The sequence below is a fragment of the Stegostoma tigrinum genome, chromosome 27 (assembly GCF_030684315.1).
Source record: "Stegostoma tigrinum isolate sSteTig4 chromosome 27, sSteTig4.hap1, whole genome shotgun sequence".
Classification (NCBI taxonomy): domain Eukaryota; kingdom Metazoa; phylum Chordata; class Chondrichthyes; order Orectolobiformes; family Stegostomatidae; genus Stegostoma; species Stegostoma tigrinum.
In genome coordinates this window covers 28,470,370-28,489,050 of record NC_081380.1, presented here as the reverse complement: position 1 = coordinate 28,489,050, position 18,681 = coordinate 28,470,370, and the positions used below count along the sequence as shown (strand labels likewise).

The following is an 18,681-nucleotide window of genomic DNA, read 5'->3' as shown; positions in this document are numbered from 1 at the left end:
GGGAGAAGATTCTGCACCAGATTAAACCTTACATTCCTGGGCATTGGTTGCAGGGTGGGGGAGGTGGTGGTGGTGTGAGAAGGCATCATGAACGCCACTGCCTGCCACATACCTCCTCTAAACCAGAGACCCTTTGCTTCAGGTGACAGTTTAGTGTTGAAACCATGGAATGGCCCTGCTTGGGTACAAGGTGAGGTTGACACGAGGTCAGGTCCTGTGATGTACAAAAGCTGTGGTGTGAGGTAATCCTGAACAAACATGTGGATCACATGAAAGCTGCCACCTTGCAAACAGGGCAGGAGCAAAACATACCTGCCCCCTCGGAACAGCCAGAAAGGCTGTCCGAAACAGTGGGTTTTCCCCCTCCACTTAGCATCAAAGAAACCTTTGAGCCCAAGATGCATGCAGCTGATATCGCAGCCTCAATACTATTTACTACCTGAAGAGGAGGAATTTCTTCTGAGACACTCTGGGTGCAAGAGGTGGGCTATAGTCCAGTACATGCTGCCAATGTTTGAGTCAGAGTTGGAGGAATCAGACCTGGGGTGGAAACGTCCCAGGAGTAGCTACAAGACAAAGAACAGGCCTACGTCCATAGACTTGAGGAGGGAGGGATGTCATGATTGGAGTGAGGTTGGCTAAGTGGAACCCATTGAATATGAGATCCCTGATAGGGGTTGTTAACCTAGGTGAATCAGGGACCCCTGGCTGACACACGTAAGCAGGATTTGAATCTCCTCACTCTAGGGACTGGCTCTGAGCCAGCTGGTCAGAGTTCATGTGAAGGGTGTCTTGGTGACGGGGTACTGGCCTCTGCAGTTATATCGGACTACTGATTTATTTCTGTGAACTCCAAACATAGTCCGTATGGTTTGAAAACTGTTTAGGCAAGAGACTGTTAACATGAACTGCAGTTCTCATTCTTCATTATTATCCTGTAAACTGTTAACAGAAGGGATATGAGTGACAAGCAAGGGCCTAGGTTAAGGTTTTAATATTGTAGTTGAATAATCCATCTGTCTGCTATCACATGAAAGTAACAATCCCTGAGGGAGGTAATGAAATTCCTACTCAAACATGTCAACACCTCTTAAAAGGAGGCAAGGTTTTCCTAGACTGTGGCCTGTTCTCATGACAACTGTATTTAAGTAGCAAGTCCATTTGAGTTTTTCATTTCTGTCCCCAAGGATAGTGGGTGTTGCAGCGATAGTAGCACTGTTGAATGTCAAGGCTCAGATTAGATTGACTGACTCTTCTTGGAGTTGATTATAGGGAAGTAAGCCCACGGTGAACTAGAGCTGAGTCAGCACAGCTTTAAGGGGAGATCGTTCATGGTTTTCTCAAGGTGGCAGCTGGTGACTAGTGGAGTTCCTAGGAGGTCTGTTAGGACCACAGCTATTCATGTTCAACATTAACAATTTGGATGAAGGAACTGAGAGCACTGTTGTTGCATTTGTAGATGGCATGAAGATGGGTGAAGGGGCAGATGGCGTTGAGGAAGTGAAGTGGCTGCAGAAGGACTTGGACAGGCTAGGAGAGTGGGAAAAGAAGTGGCAAATGGAATACAATGTGAGAAAGTGTAAGCTTACACACTTTTTGGTGGGAAGAATAGAAGCATAGACTTTTTTCCTTAACGGGGAAAGGCTTTGGAAATCTTAAGTGCAAAGGGCATCCTAGTTCAGGATAGTCTTAAGGTTAGCATACAGTTTGGTTTGGCAGTAAGAAAGGCAAATGTAATGTTAGCATTCATTTCAAGAGAGCTAGAATGCAAGAGCAGAAATGTTCAGCCAAGACCTGAGAACTCTGGTGAGACTGTCTTTGGAATATTGAAAGCAGTCTTGGGCCCTGTATTTAAGGAAGGCATTGGAAGGGGTAGGTGGAGATTTATAAAAATGAACCTGGGGCTTAAGAACTTGACGTGAGGATTGGTTGAAGATTGTGTCTGTACTCCTTTTTAGAAGGATATGGGGGAAATCTGATTGAATCTTAAGAGAATACTGAAAGGCCTGGATAGAGTGGATTTAGAAAAGATGTTTCCACTAGTAGGAGGGACACAGAGTGAACCACAGCCTCAGTGAAGGGATGGCCCTTCAGGGCGGCACAGTGATTCAGTGGTTAGCAGCCTAGTGCCAGGGACCTGGATTCAAAGAACAAAGAAAATTACAGCACAGGAACTGGCCCTTTGGCCCTCCAAGCCTGTGCCGATCAAGATCCTGTGTCTAACCTGTCATCTATTTTCGAATGGTCTGTGTCCATTTGCTCCCTGCCCATCCATGTACCTGTCCAGATATATCTTAAAAGACGCTGTCTGCGTCTACCACCTCTGCTGGCAACGTGTTCCAGGCACCCACCGCCCTCTGTGTAAAGAACTTGCCACGCATACCTCCCTTAAACTTTCCTCCTCTCAGTTTGAACTCATGACCCCCAGTAATTGAGTCCCCCACTGTGGGGAAATAGCTTTTTGCTATCCACCCTGTCTACACCCTTCATGATTTTGTGGACCTCAATCAGGTCCCCCCTCAATCTCTGTCTTTCTAATGAAAATAATCCTAATCTACTCAACCTCTCTTCATGCCTAGCACCCTCCATACCAGGCAACATCCTGGTGGACCTTCTCTGCACCCTCTCCAAAGCCTCCACATCCTTTTGGTAATGTGGCAACCAGAGCTGCACACAGTACTCCAAATGTGGCTGAACCAAAGTCCTATACAACTGTAACATGACCTGCCAACTCTTGTACTCAATACCCCATCCAATGAAAGAAAGCATGCCCATATGCCTCCTTGACCACCCTATTGACCTGTGTTATCACCTTCAGGGAACAATGGACCTGAACACCCAGATCTCTCTGTTCATCAATTTTCCCTAGAACTTTTCCATTTACTGCATAGTTCACCCTTGAATTTGATCTTCCAAAATACATCACCTCGCATTTGCCCGGATTGAACTCCATCTGCCATTTATCTGCCCAACTCTCCAGTCTATCTATATTCTGCTGTAATCTCTGACAGTCCCCTTCACTATCTGCTATTCCACCAATCTTAGTGTCATCAGCAAACTTGCTGATCAGACCACCTACACCTTTCTCCAGATCATTTACATATGTCACAAACAACAGTGGTCCCAGCACAGATCCCTGTGGAGCACCACTGGTCACAGGTCTCCAATTTGAGAAACTCCCTTCTACTACTACTCGGTCTCCTGTTGCCCAGCCAGTTTTTTTATCCATCTAACTAGCATACCCTGGACCCCATGTGACTTCACTTTCTCCATCAGCCCGCAGATGCCTTACTGAAGTCCATGTATATGACATCTACAGCCTTTCCCTCATCAATCAACTTTGTAATGTCCTCAAAGAATTCTATTAAATTGGTAAGATATGACCTTCCCTGCACAAAACCATGTTGCTACCACTGATAAGCCCATTTTCTTCCAAATGGGAACAGATCCTATCCCTCAGTATCTTCTCCAGTAGCTTCCCTACCACTGACGTCAGGCTCACCTGGATTATCTTTGCTGCCCTTCTTAAACAAGGGGACAACATTAACAAGTCTCCAGTCCTCCGGGACCTCACCCGTGTCTAAGGATGCTGCAAAGATTTCTGTTAAGGCCCCGGCTCTTTCCCCTCTCGCTTCGCTCAGTAACCTGGGCTAGATCCCATCCAGACCTGGGGACCTGTCCACCTTAATGTCTTTTAGGATACCCAACACTTCCTCCTTCCTTATTTCAACTTGACCTAGAGTAAGCAAACACCTGTCCCTAACCTCAACATCTGTCATGTCCCTCTCCTTGGTGAATACCGATGCAAAATACTCATTATTTATGTCACCCATTTTCTCTGACTCAGCCCATAACTTTCCTTCTTTGTCCTTAAGTGGGCCAATCCTTTCTAGTTACCATCTTGCTCCTTATATTCAGTGGTTAGCAGCCCAGTGCCAGGGACCTGGATTCAATTCCAGCTTCAGGCGACTGTCTGTGTGGAGTTTGCATGTGTCTGAATGGGTTTCCTGTGAGTGCTCTGGTTTCCTCCCACAGTCCAAAGATGTGCAGTTCAGGTGGATTTGCCATGCTAAATTTTCTATAGTGTCCAGGGATGTGTAGGTTAAGTGGATTAGCCATGAGAAATGCAGGGTTTCAGGGATCAGGTAGTGGGGTGGGTCTGGGTGGAATGCTCTTTGGAGAGTCAGTGTGGACCTCTTGGGCCACATGGCCTGCTTCCATATTATAGCAATTCTCATCTATGAAGAAATGCTGAATTTCTTCAGCCAGAGGATGGTGAATCTGAGGTACTCACCACAAAGCACTGTGGAGGCCAAGAGAGTGTAGTTAAGACAGAGGTTCATGATTAGTAAGGGGATCAGTATCTGAGGAGCCTCAAATGGTGCTGAGCATTGTGCAATTGCCAGCAACCATCCCCACATCTGACCTTGTGTTGGAGTGAGGGTCATTGATGAAGCCCCTGAAGATGTTTGGTCCTAGGTCTACCATGACGGGGATATCTTTGAAATTGAGACGACTGGCCTCCAGCATCTCCAACCACCTTCGTACATACCAGATATGACTCCAACCATTGCAGGGACTGTCCCCCAATTCCCATTCATTCAGGCTTGCTAGGGCTGTTTGATCCTACACGCTGGCAAATGTGGCCTTGATGTCAAAGTCTGTCACTCTCGCCTCACTTAGGAAATTCAGTTCTGATGTCTGTATTTGAACCACAGAAAAGGTCTTAATGTATGTGTACACTTCAAAACTCCGTATGACACAAAACATGCATAATGTGTCTTGATTATAAGTTAGAACCCTTGTATAAAAGTTAGCACCTGAACTACATGGGCGTCTCCTCCACATTATTGGTTGGTATTGCTAGGCAATTAAACCAGAAACTCAGTAAATGCTGGGGATCCAACTTTAAGCACAACTCCAAACAGATGGTGCAAACTGAATTTCAAACAAAAACACTATAACTAAGAATCCACTGATGACCCTGAGACCATTGTAGATTGTTGGAAAATCCCATTTGGTTCACTAATGTTCTTTGGGGAAGGATATTTATCGTCCTCACCTAATCTGGCTCAGTGAGTGAATTTAGAATCAACAACATGGTTGACTCTTAACTACCCTCTTAAAAACAGCCTCACAAGCCACTCAGTTCTAATAACCCCCACAAAGTCTCAAAAAAGAATTAAACCACTTGGCATTAATCTAGGCACCAGAAATGACGACAGCCATTACATCACAGCTACAGATAATGTGGAAAATTGCCCCGATGCCCTGTACACACACAGCAGCACAAATCTTTCCCAGACAATTGGAGCCCCATCAGCAAAGTCAAGGAAGGGTCATCAGTGCTGTCAAGCAGCACCTGTTCAGCATGAACCTGCTCAATGATGCCCAGTTTGGGTTCTACCAGGGCCACTCAACTCCTGTATTACTTCAACGTAGACAGATCTTCAAAGGATATTATATATCTAATCAAGAGGAACAAATAGACATGATCTTCAGAGAGCCCAATGCAAGGAAAATGTCAAAAGGCAGCAACAGCTTTTATACGTGGCCGTCTTTGATGTCATAAAGGTCTTCATAAATGAACTCTGTCATTTGGATTGGCTTGCAGAGAATCCTCCTCAAATTAGGTTATCTGCAGGAATTTCACTTTTTACCTGATGTATGTTGGCATTCAACACATGATCCTCAGCGATGGATCCACCACATACATACCTAATGTGTGTATAAACTGCCAAGTGAGGTTCTGTCATTGTACCAGCATTCTTCTCTTCAATGCTCCACCTGGTGTCCATGAAATGTCCAATTGCAGTAGAGCTTCTGTACAGGACTGGTGGAAAAAAAACTGTTCTAACTGTTAGCCTCCATTCCTGAATAATGACTGGTTGTTGTAGGCATATGTACACGTTCTAAGACCAATTTCCAAACCATTGACATGTGACAAAGGCATATGAGAGAATGGGCCTCAGGCTAAACATCTATTTACACAAGGGCTCTCTACTAGCATTGCTCCCATTGCCCAACACAGTTTCCTAACGATCGCGATTCATGTGAGCCACCAAGCAATATAGGTAAGTTTTCAAATAGTGGGATCCTCCTTTTGGCAAGGGCAGATGTGAAGTCTGAAAGTCATTGATTCCAATATGCCAGTACAGCCTTTAGCTATCTGAGGAACACTGTTTGATGACACAGACCTCAACACTGGCATCTAGCTTGTGGTCGGTTGAATAGTAGAGTGACCTGCTCTCTCTGCATCAGAGACAGCATATAGCGGGCATCTCAAACCCATAAAGAAATTTCACCACCAGTTTCACTGCAAAATCCTGAAAATCCAGTGGCAGAAAAGGCGCTGAAATTTCAATATTCTTCTTTAGGCCAACTTCTCAAGCAAACTATTGATCATGTGTTGATGGAGCCACATTGTCTGCATGTCTGAAACCAAACTTCCAAAACAATCTCTCAGCTCTATCACAATAAGCAGTTACCAGGATGGCAGAGAAAACACTTCAGTTCTTGCCTAAGTCCACTGAAATGGGAGGAGAAGGATTGCAAAGGTGCTAACCATTTCAAGCATCTCTTCATTGAAATAGTGGCACAGAATCATTTCTATTCACCTGAGGGAATAGGCTTCAGAAAATCCCACAAGTAACAATAAGGTCTCTTGAATCAGAGGATGACGTAGTTTCTTTCTGGATTTGTGGCCCCTGAAATATCTAAGTGTTATAGACCCAGATGGAGATCAAGACCAAACAACAGAAGGAGCATGCAAAAAATCTGAGCACCCACCCAACTACCTCTTCTAACACCACCTGCCTCGCCTGTGGTAGGATGCCCAGAACAAGCATTGGACTGTTTAGACACTTTTATTCACAAATCTAGAGTGAAAGCAGGTCATCCTCCATCTGTAGTGACTGCTTATGGAATTTTGTTAATCACCTACTTCTTAAGAGTGTCTTTTCCAAAAGTAAACATTAAGTGACAGCCTTACCTGCCAATTAGTTTGGGTGTTCAAGTTCTCACAGGATTACTTGAAGAATGCGAAACTATAATGCTGTGGACAACGATCCATGTCGGCCAACGCTATCAATAAGCAATTTTAAGTTATTATTCACCTTATTGCTATTTGTCAGGGAAAAAAATTGACTTGTTTGCAGAAGTGATTTCCAAAGCCTGTTCCCTCAGGTGGATGGAAATGATTCTGCAGCACTACTTCACCTAAGAGAAAGGAGGCCCTTCCCAGTGTCCTGGCCCATATTTATCATTTTGTTGTATTTACTCATTTAGTTTGATTGTTATCCTCCTCCTTGATAAGATATTTACATGCATGTTGGCTGTTTACAGTCATGGCACCACCTCATGTTTGAGGGTGGCCTAAGATCATTAAAGTTGATGTACAAACGCAAGTCTGCCTTTTGTGCAATTGATCTGATCAGTGTTTTGGATTACAGATAATGTCTGATGCTTTTTATATCTAGTCATTGGATCAACCTGTCTAACAGATATTCGTTATATTACCAAATACAAAAAGCACAAATCTTTCTATTTCCGTTCGTCATAGTGTAGCAGAGAACACACAGGGAGGGCAAAAAGTTAAGCATTGCCCTTACCTCAATATTTGGTCCAGTATGGTCAGAAACTTAAATTCATCACCGTAAGCACTGTCTCAGTTTTATTTGGGATGTAGGTATTGTGGTCAGCCTGTACCCGCATCAAAGCTATATAGTTTCCATAACATAGAATCTTGGAAAGTTAAATGGTGTTGGATGAAAAAAATGAAATGTCATATGTAAAGTGAACCTTGTGTTTATGAAACAGTAGCCCCAAGTTCAATTTTGAGTAATGTTGGGAGACTTGCTTGTAGATCTTGCTATTTCTGTCAATAGCTCCAATTCCAGGCATTAGTATTGAATATAAATTTGTGCAGACTTGTGCAAGTTCAGATACATGGGATTAATTTCAAGGTGGAATCTTTATGTTTTAAAAAAACTAGATCCATAGGTATTTGGGAAATTAGCAGCAGAGATATTGGCAACCTTTTATTTTCTTGTTGTAAGCTAGAGAGCCCAAACTGCATTGACTTGGCAAATGACCATATTTCTCGGACTGAGGATCAATTATACAGATGTTTGGGGATGGACATAGGATTAATGCATTACCTGGAGTTCTGCCTTAGAGGCTGACTAACTTGGAGAGAAGAAAAGCACATAGTACCTTGAAATTAGACAAGATACTCTTTAGAGACCACAAGTCCAGACTGGATGTATCGATACAGCAGGGCAAAGAGACATTAACGACCGTTCTGAAGGGTATGTTTAAGACAGAACAGGAAGCATTTTATTTATTGAAAAGTATGATCAATATTTGAAACATGATCTTTGGAAAGAAATTTCTGTTGTGGATTCTTGAAGTAAATATATTGCCAGAAGACAGCAGAATCAGTATCCTGGAAACATGAAATCGAATGGACCAAAAAGACTTCATCCAAGGCTCATGATCTGTTCTGCCTGTTTAAAAGAACTGCAACTTTTCGAGGCATTTTATTATTAAATACTTAGCCCCATAAATCTAAATAATAAATGGAGGGCAAAGACAGATGTACTCTTTGGGTGGATTTCCAAGAGATCAGATACTAGAGCAGGGTTGGAGAACTGATAATTATAAGTAAAATTAGATGTTATATCTCCTGAACGTGGGCACAATACCCTAAGAGTTAACTCGTTAGAGGTGCTTAAGATTTTGGTCAGAGTGACATAGCAATGAATGATTTTTGCAATATTTAGTCTATCCATGGCATGTATTTAAATAGAGATAATGGGAACTGCAGATGCTGGAGAATCCAAGATAATAAAGTGTGAAGCTGGATGAACACAGCAGGCCAAGCAGCATTTCAGGAGCACAAAAGCTGACGTTTCGGGCCTAGACCCTTCATCAGCTTCGTCAGCTTTTGTGCTCCTGAGATGCTGCTTGGCCTGCTGTGTTCATCCAGCTTCACGCTTCATCATGTACTTAAATAGCTTTGTTTTAATAGACTACCATGTGGAGATATAAGGAGAAAAGTTCCTCTTTCATACACATCATAAAGGTGAAATTTTTTTAAAAAATTGCTCGTAATAGAATGTTTAGTTTTCTGTACTTTTAAATTATGGAAAAGATTTTTACAAATATGTATCTCAAGTCATTGTATTGTCCTCCATGCACTCTGTCAAAGTGACCTGACTTAGTTCAAGAGAAGCAAAAATGTCCCAATTCTCATTTTCAGCCTTTTCTCTTTTTTACCCTTGTTTATCTAAAGTAAAATTGTGGTAAATTGCATTTACATCAAAAGAACTGCCAATGATTGGCAAAGTGTTTGCTTTTTTGATGCTATTATTTCTGCTTAAACTGAAGAGATGATTGTAACAATGTGATATTTATGTTCTAGGAGTTGCAGAGTGGCTCCTCTTGTCCAATGTGATTACTGCCCTTTATTGTTCCACATGGACTGCCTGGACCCACCTCTTACTGCAATGCCAATAGGGAGATGGATGTGCCCCAATCATATTGAGCATGTAGTGGTAAGCAATTTTGCACTCCTGTCAAGCACCTACATCAAAATTTGTTTTTTTTTCATTGAAGGTGTTATGTTTTATGATCAACAGAGTGATAATATTTATGCCAAATAGCCTGTGTGTATGATGCCCAAATTTGTTAGGGCTTTACAAACTGGTTTAGATGTTGAGTAAGGCGTAATGTTGTAACTGGTAGAAATTTATCCTAACCTGCAATTTATGCCTTATCAGTCATTATGTAATATCTTTAATATAGGATGATGTGTTACACGAGGATAAGCAGAAATTTCATATTCCACAGGAATCCAAAATTTATGACTACCCTGATGCTAATCTAGATATGCCCATGCAACAAGTGTAATTAACAAAAATAGCTCGTCCTTTCTTTCCCAGGTTAGAATCGGCATCCATCGTATCACTTGCACAGAGTTAAAATTCTTTCTTATACCGACTTAAAGCTTAGCTTAACAACCCAAACGTTTTTCCATGTGTTCTTTTTAATGAGCCTGTACCATTGTGTCATGAGCTACCATAAAGAAATATAGCAGTTAGGAGTGACATTTACTCTGACCTGTTTTCTTTTCACTTAGCACCATGGCACAATTAAAGGTAAAAGCAATAGTTTAGTAAGGATTAAAAATTTATTCTCAGTTGGTGGTGCAATGTATTGTTTCACAGAAAACTTTGGAGTTTTACCATCCAATGATAATTGTACAATGATGTAGATCACCATAAATACACTGGATAAAGTTTTAATTGATAATCTTGGCTTCTGTTAATTTTTGGACTCCGAGTCAAATATCTATAGAACCTAATTAAACTTAATTTCCATTCAGCTTAATCAAAAGAACATGACATTGAGCAATAGGTGCAGGATATTTGACAAGTTTCAAGACCGAATATCTCAGCACGCAATCAAGATAGACTTTTTAAACAAGATCCACAGGAAGCATCCACCCAACCGCCGACATATAAAACCAGTGAAGAGGAAAAATATGAAAGTAAGTCATGTTGTAACATGAATTTCTAGTCCTATATTTGGCAATTTTTGCATGAGAAAATTAAGCTACTTGAGATATTTTGTAGTTAAGTTGGATTTGCCTTGTAATTTTTACAGAGAGTAGAGATCTTAGGATAGATGTTAATTCTCTGCCCATGTTTGGGTGTGTTTCTAAAATGTCAGTTGATGCCATTGGAAAATGTTGGTGATTAGTCCCATGATGTCCAAGAATATTGAAGAATAATTTTTCTGTATACGTTACTGAAGTGCAGAGATTGCAGAATAGTATATATATGCACTGAGATCTTTAATAATGAATATTTAATATTCCTTTCATGTAAATTCATCCCTGCTGGACACTGATTCAGCACTGCTAGCAATTGAACATGTAACATTTTAGAACCGAAAGCTGGATCAATGAATTGATGGTGTAATTTAACAGCATTCTGCAATTTATTGTCTGCAAACTAACTTAAAGCAAAGTACTACTAAAATATGAAAGGTTCTGTACTTTGAATAAAAATAACTTCACAATATGTGTGTGGATATAGACATTCTTATTAGCTAACCTCCATTCATGGACACACTCAGGGCAATGTTAAAACCAAGTTAGGGTGTAACAAACTGGCTTATTTTCTTGGCATCAAACAGGATATGTAGTCAATTCAGATTTAATGTTTTTTGTTTCATAGAATCCTAGAATCCCTACATTAATTTTATTTCTGTTACGGTTCTCTTGCACTGTTTACTATCACTTTCATGCCACCGAAATGCTAGCGTTTAAAAGATTATCTAATATTTAGTTTTTAGAAATGGGTCTGGCAATTAACAGTCAAGAATTACATTTTAGTCCATTTCAAACAGGATAAGCAGATGGGTTTTGCATCTAATGTAACTGGAAATACACAGGTACTTGTTTCTGGGTATTATTTTACCTTTTTTTAAGGTAACATTTGCAGAGGAACTAAACATCTGAGTGGAATTCCTTTTGTTGCAGTTAATATTGTCTCCATTCAGTTACTGTGAATGTTTAATTATTGTTCCTCTGATCTAAGCACTCTATGATCATTTATTTAGGCTACCTGGGTTGCCATGACATTTTTCCTGCTAAGAATTTTGGGTAAGTGATCGAGGACACACAGTCCTGTGCAAGACCCTTCCCTTCTCTTCCTCCCCCTTCAAATGATAAGTAATTTAATTAGGTTAGAATGGCAGTCAAAAGAGGAAGAATTTACACAGAGTTGGCGGTAACGTGTCTAGCAATGACTCATAGTAAGGGTGCACATTCCAAGTCAGGTTGCCTAACCAAGTGAGTGCTTTTACCAGAGGAATGAAAAATGGCTCAAAAAGGAACTGAGGAAGTTTCTCTGGGAAGTAGTATAAATCTGACTTTCAAAATCATTGGTACTATTTTAACTCAAATTTGACTTGCATTGGAATTTGAATGTATCAATTTCTGTTTCATATGTACCTGTTAAATCCCTTTGGAAGTTTGTATATTTGTAGTCCAAACCTATTTGCTAGTTTGTTTTACTGGCAGATGCTATGAAATGTCAAAAATAATTCTCCCTCTGCCAATTTAAAGGCAGTGCAGAAATAATTACATAGCATGTAGGCTAGTCTTTGAGATCCAGTTTCTGCTGCACGATACTCCATTTCCATTCCTGAACAGTGAAATCATGTTGACTATCATGATCTTGAAGAGAGGCTGTCAGTCTTCAAATACACAAAAGTGGAAGTGTACTTGGACTTTTACTTCAGTATGTGACTTTTAAGTGCTTGTGGTATCAGCTTGCCTCAGGAGGCTCACTAAATGAAGTCATAACATTAGCTAAACTAAGAATTCTCAGCCAAGATTTGTTTGGGTGAAATAAACCAAGTTGCTACTAGAAACTACCTTTACCATTTTCGTGGATTTTTAGGTTAAAAATGGCAAGAAGGTGTATGATATTCCTCAGATGGTAGTTATCTAGAAGTGCTCAGTGTGAAATCAGTTGTTCTTGTGGTTGAATAAATACAATCTTCTTCCAAGTTAGTTATTTGTGACCTGTAATTGGAAGTGGAGCGGGTTGCAGGAATAAAATATAGTAAAATTGGCCTTTACAACAGGAAGTGCTTGATCTGGATACCTCCTGACTTGGGATTTGTAGCTTTTTTTGTATCAGGACAGAAAAATTCAAAATAACTAGTAATATCTGGTTGGCTTGCAAATATCACCAATTGTTCCTGACTAAAACAAAATTTGTCAATTACAGCAGATGACTTATTTTTGAGTCTGTATGTTTTACAACCTCCATTTGATGACCGGGTTTCACTTGCCTTTCTTTTAAGGTTCCTGAAGCAATTAAGGCCCAGTACCAGTATCCACCACCTCTGCTTCCACCAGCAGGAATCCGTGATGGAGAACTGATATGTAATGAGACTACTTCTGAGTCACAAAAGCACCTTTCCAACTATGAGCACTTTGCTACTGAAGAAGAACAACAGGAGGTAATGCATTCAATTGTATCAAATGTCTGTCATGTTTTCTGCTGTGAAACCCTAAAGTTTTCAGTTAACTGCTTTGCAGAATTGAAAATATGTCCTCTATAAATGAAAGATTATATAGTAGAATACAAAGTTATAGCTCTGCTGTACAGCACTCATTGTGTGGTTCTAAGTACCATGTTTCTTTTGAACCATTTCTTAAAAGATTTTTTTCTTTTGTCTAGTGGCTTCGTAGTGTTGTTGCACTTCAATGCAGCATATTGAAACATTTATCTGCTAAGCAGATGCCATTATTTTGGGACAGTGAACAGACAGAAAAGGCTGATATTAAGCCTTGTGTCACAGCCCAGTGTTCAGCGGACAACTCGTTAAACAGTGCGCATCCAACAGCTGGAAAGAAACAATCACCCTCTCCTCCGACAACATGCAATGTTATGTGCACCTCAGGGACCAATAGTCAGAATTCTTCAGGTTCCTCTGTATCTCAGCAGCCTGGTGCTGCCGCACCACAGGAAGAAAATGCCCATAGTTTATATTCAGAGACCTCATGCAAGACATCAAGTAGTGGAACTTCTAACGGACCTTTGTCAGGAGAGGTAAAAGTAAATGGACCTTTCCCATGCACAGTTTCATCAGAACCGTCCAGACAGCTGGCAGACTGTACACAGAGACCAAAGGGACCATTAACACAGGTGCCAAGCCAGATATCTGGACAAACATGGCTGCATTCACAGCTGAGACCAGCTACGCCACCAGCAGCCAGCAATCTCCAAAATCACTTTGTAGGAGCGCTTGTGAAGTCGGAGAATACAGGAGGACCTGTTTCTTGCTTGCAGCGGGTTCCTGTCAGTGTGACGAGTGTGCCTGCTTCTTTATCCACTTCATGTGCCAGTTCTGAGATCACCAGCAACTCACAGCTTAAGGGCACTGCCTCAGTTCAGATTGCTGGACGGTCTGCCACATTTATGGCGAAGGTTGTTACGACATCCTCTGTTGTAGCCAGGGCTATTACTCCTCCAAGAGCAGCAGCAGATGGTGTTTCAACAGTGTTGGCACCTTCACGGACCCTGATTTCACCAGCAGCTACAGGTGAGTACCTTGTTCTTTTGTGAAACTATCGCAATGTTAATATTTGTTACCAGAACGCTTCTTGAGTTTGACCACACAGATAACAATCAATTAACATTTGGACTGTTATTTTTTCAAGGAAGACAGGATATGAGACAACATAAAGTTTGGAGTAAATACAGTACACAATATGCCACCTCACCTTTGAGCAATATATCAAATATAGCTACATGACTTATTTTTCATTGTAGGTGATTCACCTCAGACGCAGGGCATCAGTTACAGTGATAGGCTATTTGCATCATGAAGCAACTCCATTCTTGAGATTTAGAAGCTAATCTGGAGTCAGCCAGTCTCGGAGAAATCGACTACCGTTAGAGTAGATGGAAGGAGTTGTAGCCCTCGTACTTAACTGATGTGCACTATGTTGCAAATTTTAGATTTGTTTACAGAAAGATGCTTCTTGCCTCCCATAATGTGTTCACAATGGGACTATATTTTTACACAATACAGCTAAATTCCTATTAAGTAGGGAGGATTTCACTTCAGAACAAGAAGTATCAGGCAAGTTCAGAATTCCTTTGATTCACGTTTCTGTTTATGAAGAAAACTAATGTCTTGATTTTTGCAAATCTTTGTAAAATTAGTATTTTGAATCAAGATTCAGACATGCTTCATCTGGATGCCAACGTTATACTTGAAAGTTGGCACCAAAACAGAACATGCTTGAAATACTCAGCAGGTCTGACAGCTTCTATGGAGAGGGAAACAAAAATAATGTTTCAGATCCCCAATCTTTCTTCAGAATTGATCTGTTAAGTTTTTCAGACTTGAGACATGTGTTGAATATTGCTTTTGGCTTAGTTGTTGATCTGGGCTTAGATTGCAGAACCAAGGTATCTTTTCCAGAAGAAAAGGTTTGGCACTTTGAACCATTGCATTATTATTGTTTGCGTTCTTCAACTCCTAATAGTATTGTAACTTTAAAGCAAGAAACGTAAGATTTTTTTGCTTCTTTTTGTTGCGTGCAATTCAGTAACATTTAGCACTTGTATTAGAAACATATTTTTGAACTGTATAAGATGACAGATTTAGACACTAGTTGGGATGCATTTAGACTTTAGTTTGGGCTAGTTACAATAGTAGATAGCTGAATTTGCGTGAACTAAAAGGGCTTCTTAGTTCCTCAACTGTTGCAAGTAGGAGTCAGGTGCAAATTTTACTCTGAATTGTGCTGGCTGCTGTACTTTGAAATTTGACACAACTTGCATGATTCCTGATCCAAAACTGGTTATGACTAATATGTATTTTTTTCATAATAGGTAAAGTGAGTCCAACCGTGTTGTCCACAGGCATGTCCATGGGAAACAAACCAGTATCTTTAACTGCACCATCAAACACTGCAATCATGCTTGACCTTGCCAACTCCCTGCAGGCAGCTATGGAGGGAAGTGGAGGTAAATGCTTTGTAAATACCTGTCTCTAATTTTCTCCAGTTGACAGCATTTTGTAGATGGAAAGATTTGAGTTTTGGATTACAAATCCATTGTAAACCATAGTTCAAAACTCAGAAATATATGCAGCTTTTTCATTTGCAAGATTTCTCCTTGAAAGCTTTCAATTAAGGAAGCAACTTTTCTATTGGATGCACTTCGTATTCGATAAAGTAATTTCTGTTTGTCTCCAGATACTAAAATTTGGGCTTGTTATAGTTTGCATGGTTTTTGGCAGGGTGGGTTTTGCGACATGCTGGGGAATTTGCCTTGAAATTGATCCATTTTTATTTCTCTTTGTATTCAAAATACATAATTGTTGGTCAAAATTAAATTGATGCTCACTTTATCATTGTACCATAGGTTAGGTAGGAAAATGAAAACTGCAGTCTATCAAAGATATTTTCATTTAAGCTAGTATTGAAGAGTTTTAGATTAACTCAATATCTAATCTAAGTTAAACATATGCAGATATATTTTGGTTGGCATGTTACACAGAAAATATGAGAGAGCATTCAAGAAACTTGTGTTTTCTCCTTTAATAGAGATCGAACTGAGTAAGCTTGATGAAAAGTTGATTCAGGTACTGGCATGGCAGAGAATTCAGCAACTGTTTCCGCCCAAAGCAACATCTTTACCATCTGTACTTGGCACCTCAAAAGTCCAGACAACTACTGCTACAACACAGACGGATGGTATGTATTTATTCCTCATCCATGTCATCAGCTGCCTCGACAACTTTTCTAAGCTAAAACACTCAGCCATACTTCTGTTAGCTCTAAAGTCAACATTTTGGCCAATGTATCATTCTCCTCCATCTCTAACTTTCACCAACTGATCTGTACATGCCTCTTTTAATTACGATCATTCGTGGCCCCCTCTGGGACCTCAAACATAAAATGTTCATCCTTGTTTAAATCCCTTTGGGGGAGCTACAATACTTTCTGTCCACAGCCTCTAATCATCTTGTCCAACACTGTAACCACACTCACCATGCTGCTGTATAAATGCTCTTGAGCCTAATCATTTGTGCATCCCTGCCTTCTGACACCCCAATATAGGCTAAAATACTTGTGATTATGGCATTGTGCACACTGAAATTTCTTCTAATTGCCCCTGCATCTTGAACTTCATTTAAAATTGTTGGAATAATTTACTTTGCTTTTTTAAAATTATATAGTCTCTGCAAAAGAAGTTCAAGCACGAGCGGTATTTTATCCCCTGACTGGCAAAGGACAAGCTGTCAATATGTGCTACAGAACACTTTACATAGGAACAGGTAAAGAATATTTGTGTACTCTGTTAGCTGAAAATGACAAGATTTATTAATGATTGATCTCAGTTTAGAATGACCTCTGCTAACGTGATTTGTATAGGCGCCTTTTGTAAAAATGTCCGTTTACATTTCAGAATGTTAAGAGAAAATGTGTTGTTGCGATATCCAGGCTGCCAACTAATCTCCCTCCAAACTTAAGTGATTTTCCACATTGAAATTGCTCTGAACGTTTAACATGGGTTTTAATTCAATCATTTACCAAGCCAAAATCGTGTTATTTTGCTGAATATAATGTTAGTCCAACGATCTAAGTCCAAACCAATGAATCTCAAATTTCCTACAATGCTTGGAAGCACTGTTCAACTTGTTAACATTGTCTTAGTGAAATTTTTAAAAAAGGAGAAGCTAACAGTGCTTTCAGAAACATTGTTGAGCCACAAAGTCAACGAGATTAAAGAAGTAAATGCGGAGCTCAAAAATTGGCTTGGGAGAATTGGGTTCAAATTCATGGGACGTTGACACCAGTACTGAGGAGAAGGCTATTCCAATAGGAAGGGTTCCACCTAAATCATGGTGGGACTGGTGTACGAACCCAGGTAGATGAACTTGTAGCACAGATTGAAGTTGGTGAGTAAGATGTTGTGGACATCACAGAAGTTTACAAGGGATCAGGGCTGGGAACTAAGTATCCAAAGATATGCGGACTATCAAAAGGACAGGCAGAAAGGGCAGGATTGCCTTTATAGTAAGAAGTGAAATTAAATCAATAGTAAAAAATGATGACGGGTTGGAAGATATAGGACTTTGTAGATGGAGTGAGGAAGTGCAAAGAAGAAAAGACCTTGATGGGAGTTACATACAGGCTTTTTAACAGTAGTCAGAATGTGAGGTCAAAAATAAATTGGAAGATCTTCAATATGATTTTCCCAGTCTGTCAGTATGTCAGTAGTGGATCCCAAAGAAAATAATTTGTGAAATGTCTGTGAGATGTTGTTTTTGTTTTGGAGCAGTGATAGATTTCGCGTGGGAACAGACAGTTCTGGATTTGTTAATGTGTAATTAGACACACTTGATTAGGGAATTTAAGGTGAAGGAACTCCTCGGGTGTAGAAATCACACTGCGTTGTGAAATGAAGAAGCTGGAATTAGATCTAATGGTATTACAATTTGTTTACAGAAACATGCTTCTTGCCTCCCATAATGTGTTCACTATGGGACTTGGCTGACTAGCAAAAGGCAGTGTGTGAGGATAAAGGGGTCTTTTGCAGGATGGCAGCTAGTGATTAGTGCAGTTCCACAGGAGTCAATATTGGGACCATGTTGACGTGATCTGGATGAAGAAACTGTGAGGGCATTGTTGCTAAGTTTACAGATGTTACACAGATGGAGAGACATATTGAGCTGGGAAGGCGACAGAGGGGCTTAGACAGGCAAGGAGAAGTGGCAGATGGAATACAAGGTGGGAAAGTATATGGGGCTATTCACTTTAGTAGAAAGAATAGAGGCTTAGATTATTCTGTAAATGGGGAAAGGCTTTAGAAATCTGAAGCACAAAGGGACGTAGTGCTAGTTTAGGATTCTCTTAAGGTTAACATGCTCATTCACTTGGCAGGTAGGAAGGCAAATGCAACGTTCACATTCATTTCAAGAAGGCTTGAGTACTAGAGTAGGGATGTACTGCTGAGGCTGTATAAAGCTCTGGTTAGACTGCATTTGGAATATTGAGCAGTTCTGGGCCCTGTGTCTAAGGAAAGATGTGTTGCTCTTGGAGGGTTTTGGAGGAGGTTTGCAAGAATGATCCTGGAG

General features: G+C 40.4%; 1 protein-coding gene across 1 annotated transcript in view; it reads left to right on the top strand.

The window, feature by feature from the left end:
• The window catches only part of phf12b (PHD finger protein 12b), an 83,222-nt gene that overhangs the window by 48,080 nt on the left and 16,461 nt on the right, over positions 1-18,681 (top strand). The window contains exons 6-12 of the mRNA XM_048557233.2: positions 9,425-9,557; positions 10,388-10,552; positions 12,883-13,041; positions 13,263-14,127; positions 15,429-15,563; positions 16,145-16,294; positions 16,780-16,878. Of these exons, the coding sequence (XP_048413190.1) occupies positions 9,425-9,557; positions 10,388-10,552; positions 12,883-13,041; positions 13,263-14,127; positions 15,429-15,563; positions 16,145-16,294; positions 16,780-16,878 (1,706 nt within the window). The remainder of the gene's footprint in view (positions 1-9,424; positions 9,558-10,387; positions 10,553-12,882; positions 13,042-13,262; positions 14,128-15,428; positions 15,564-16,144; positions 16,295-16,779; positions 16,879-18,681) is intronic.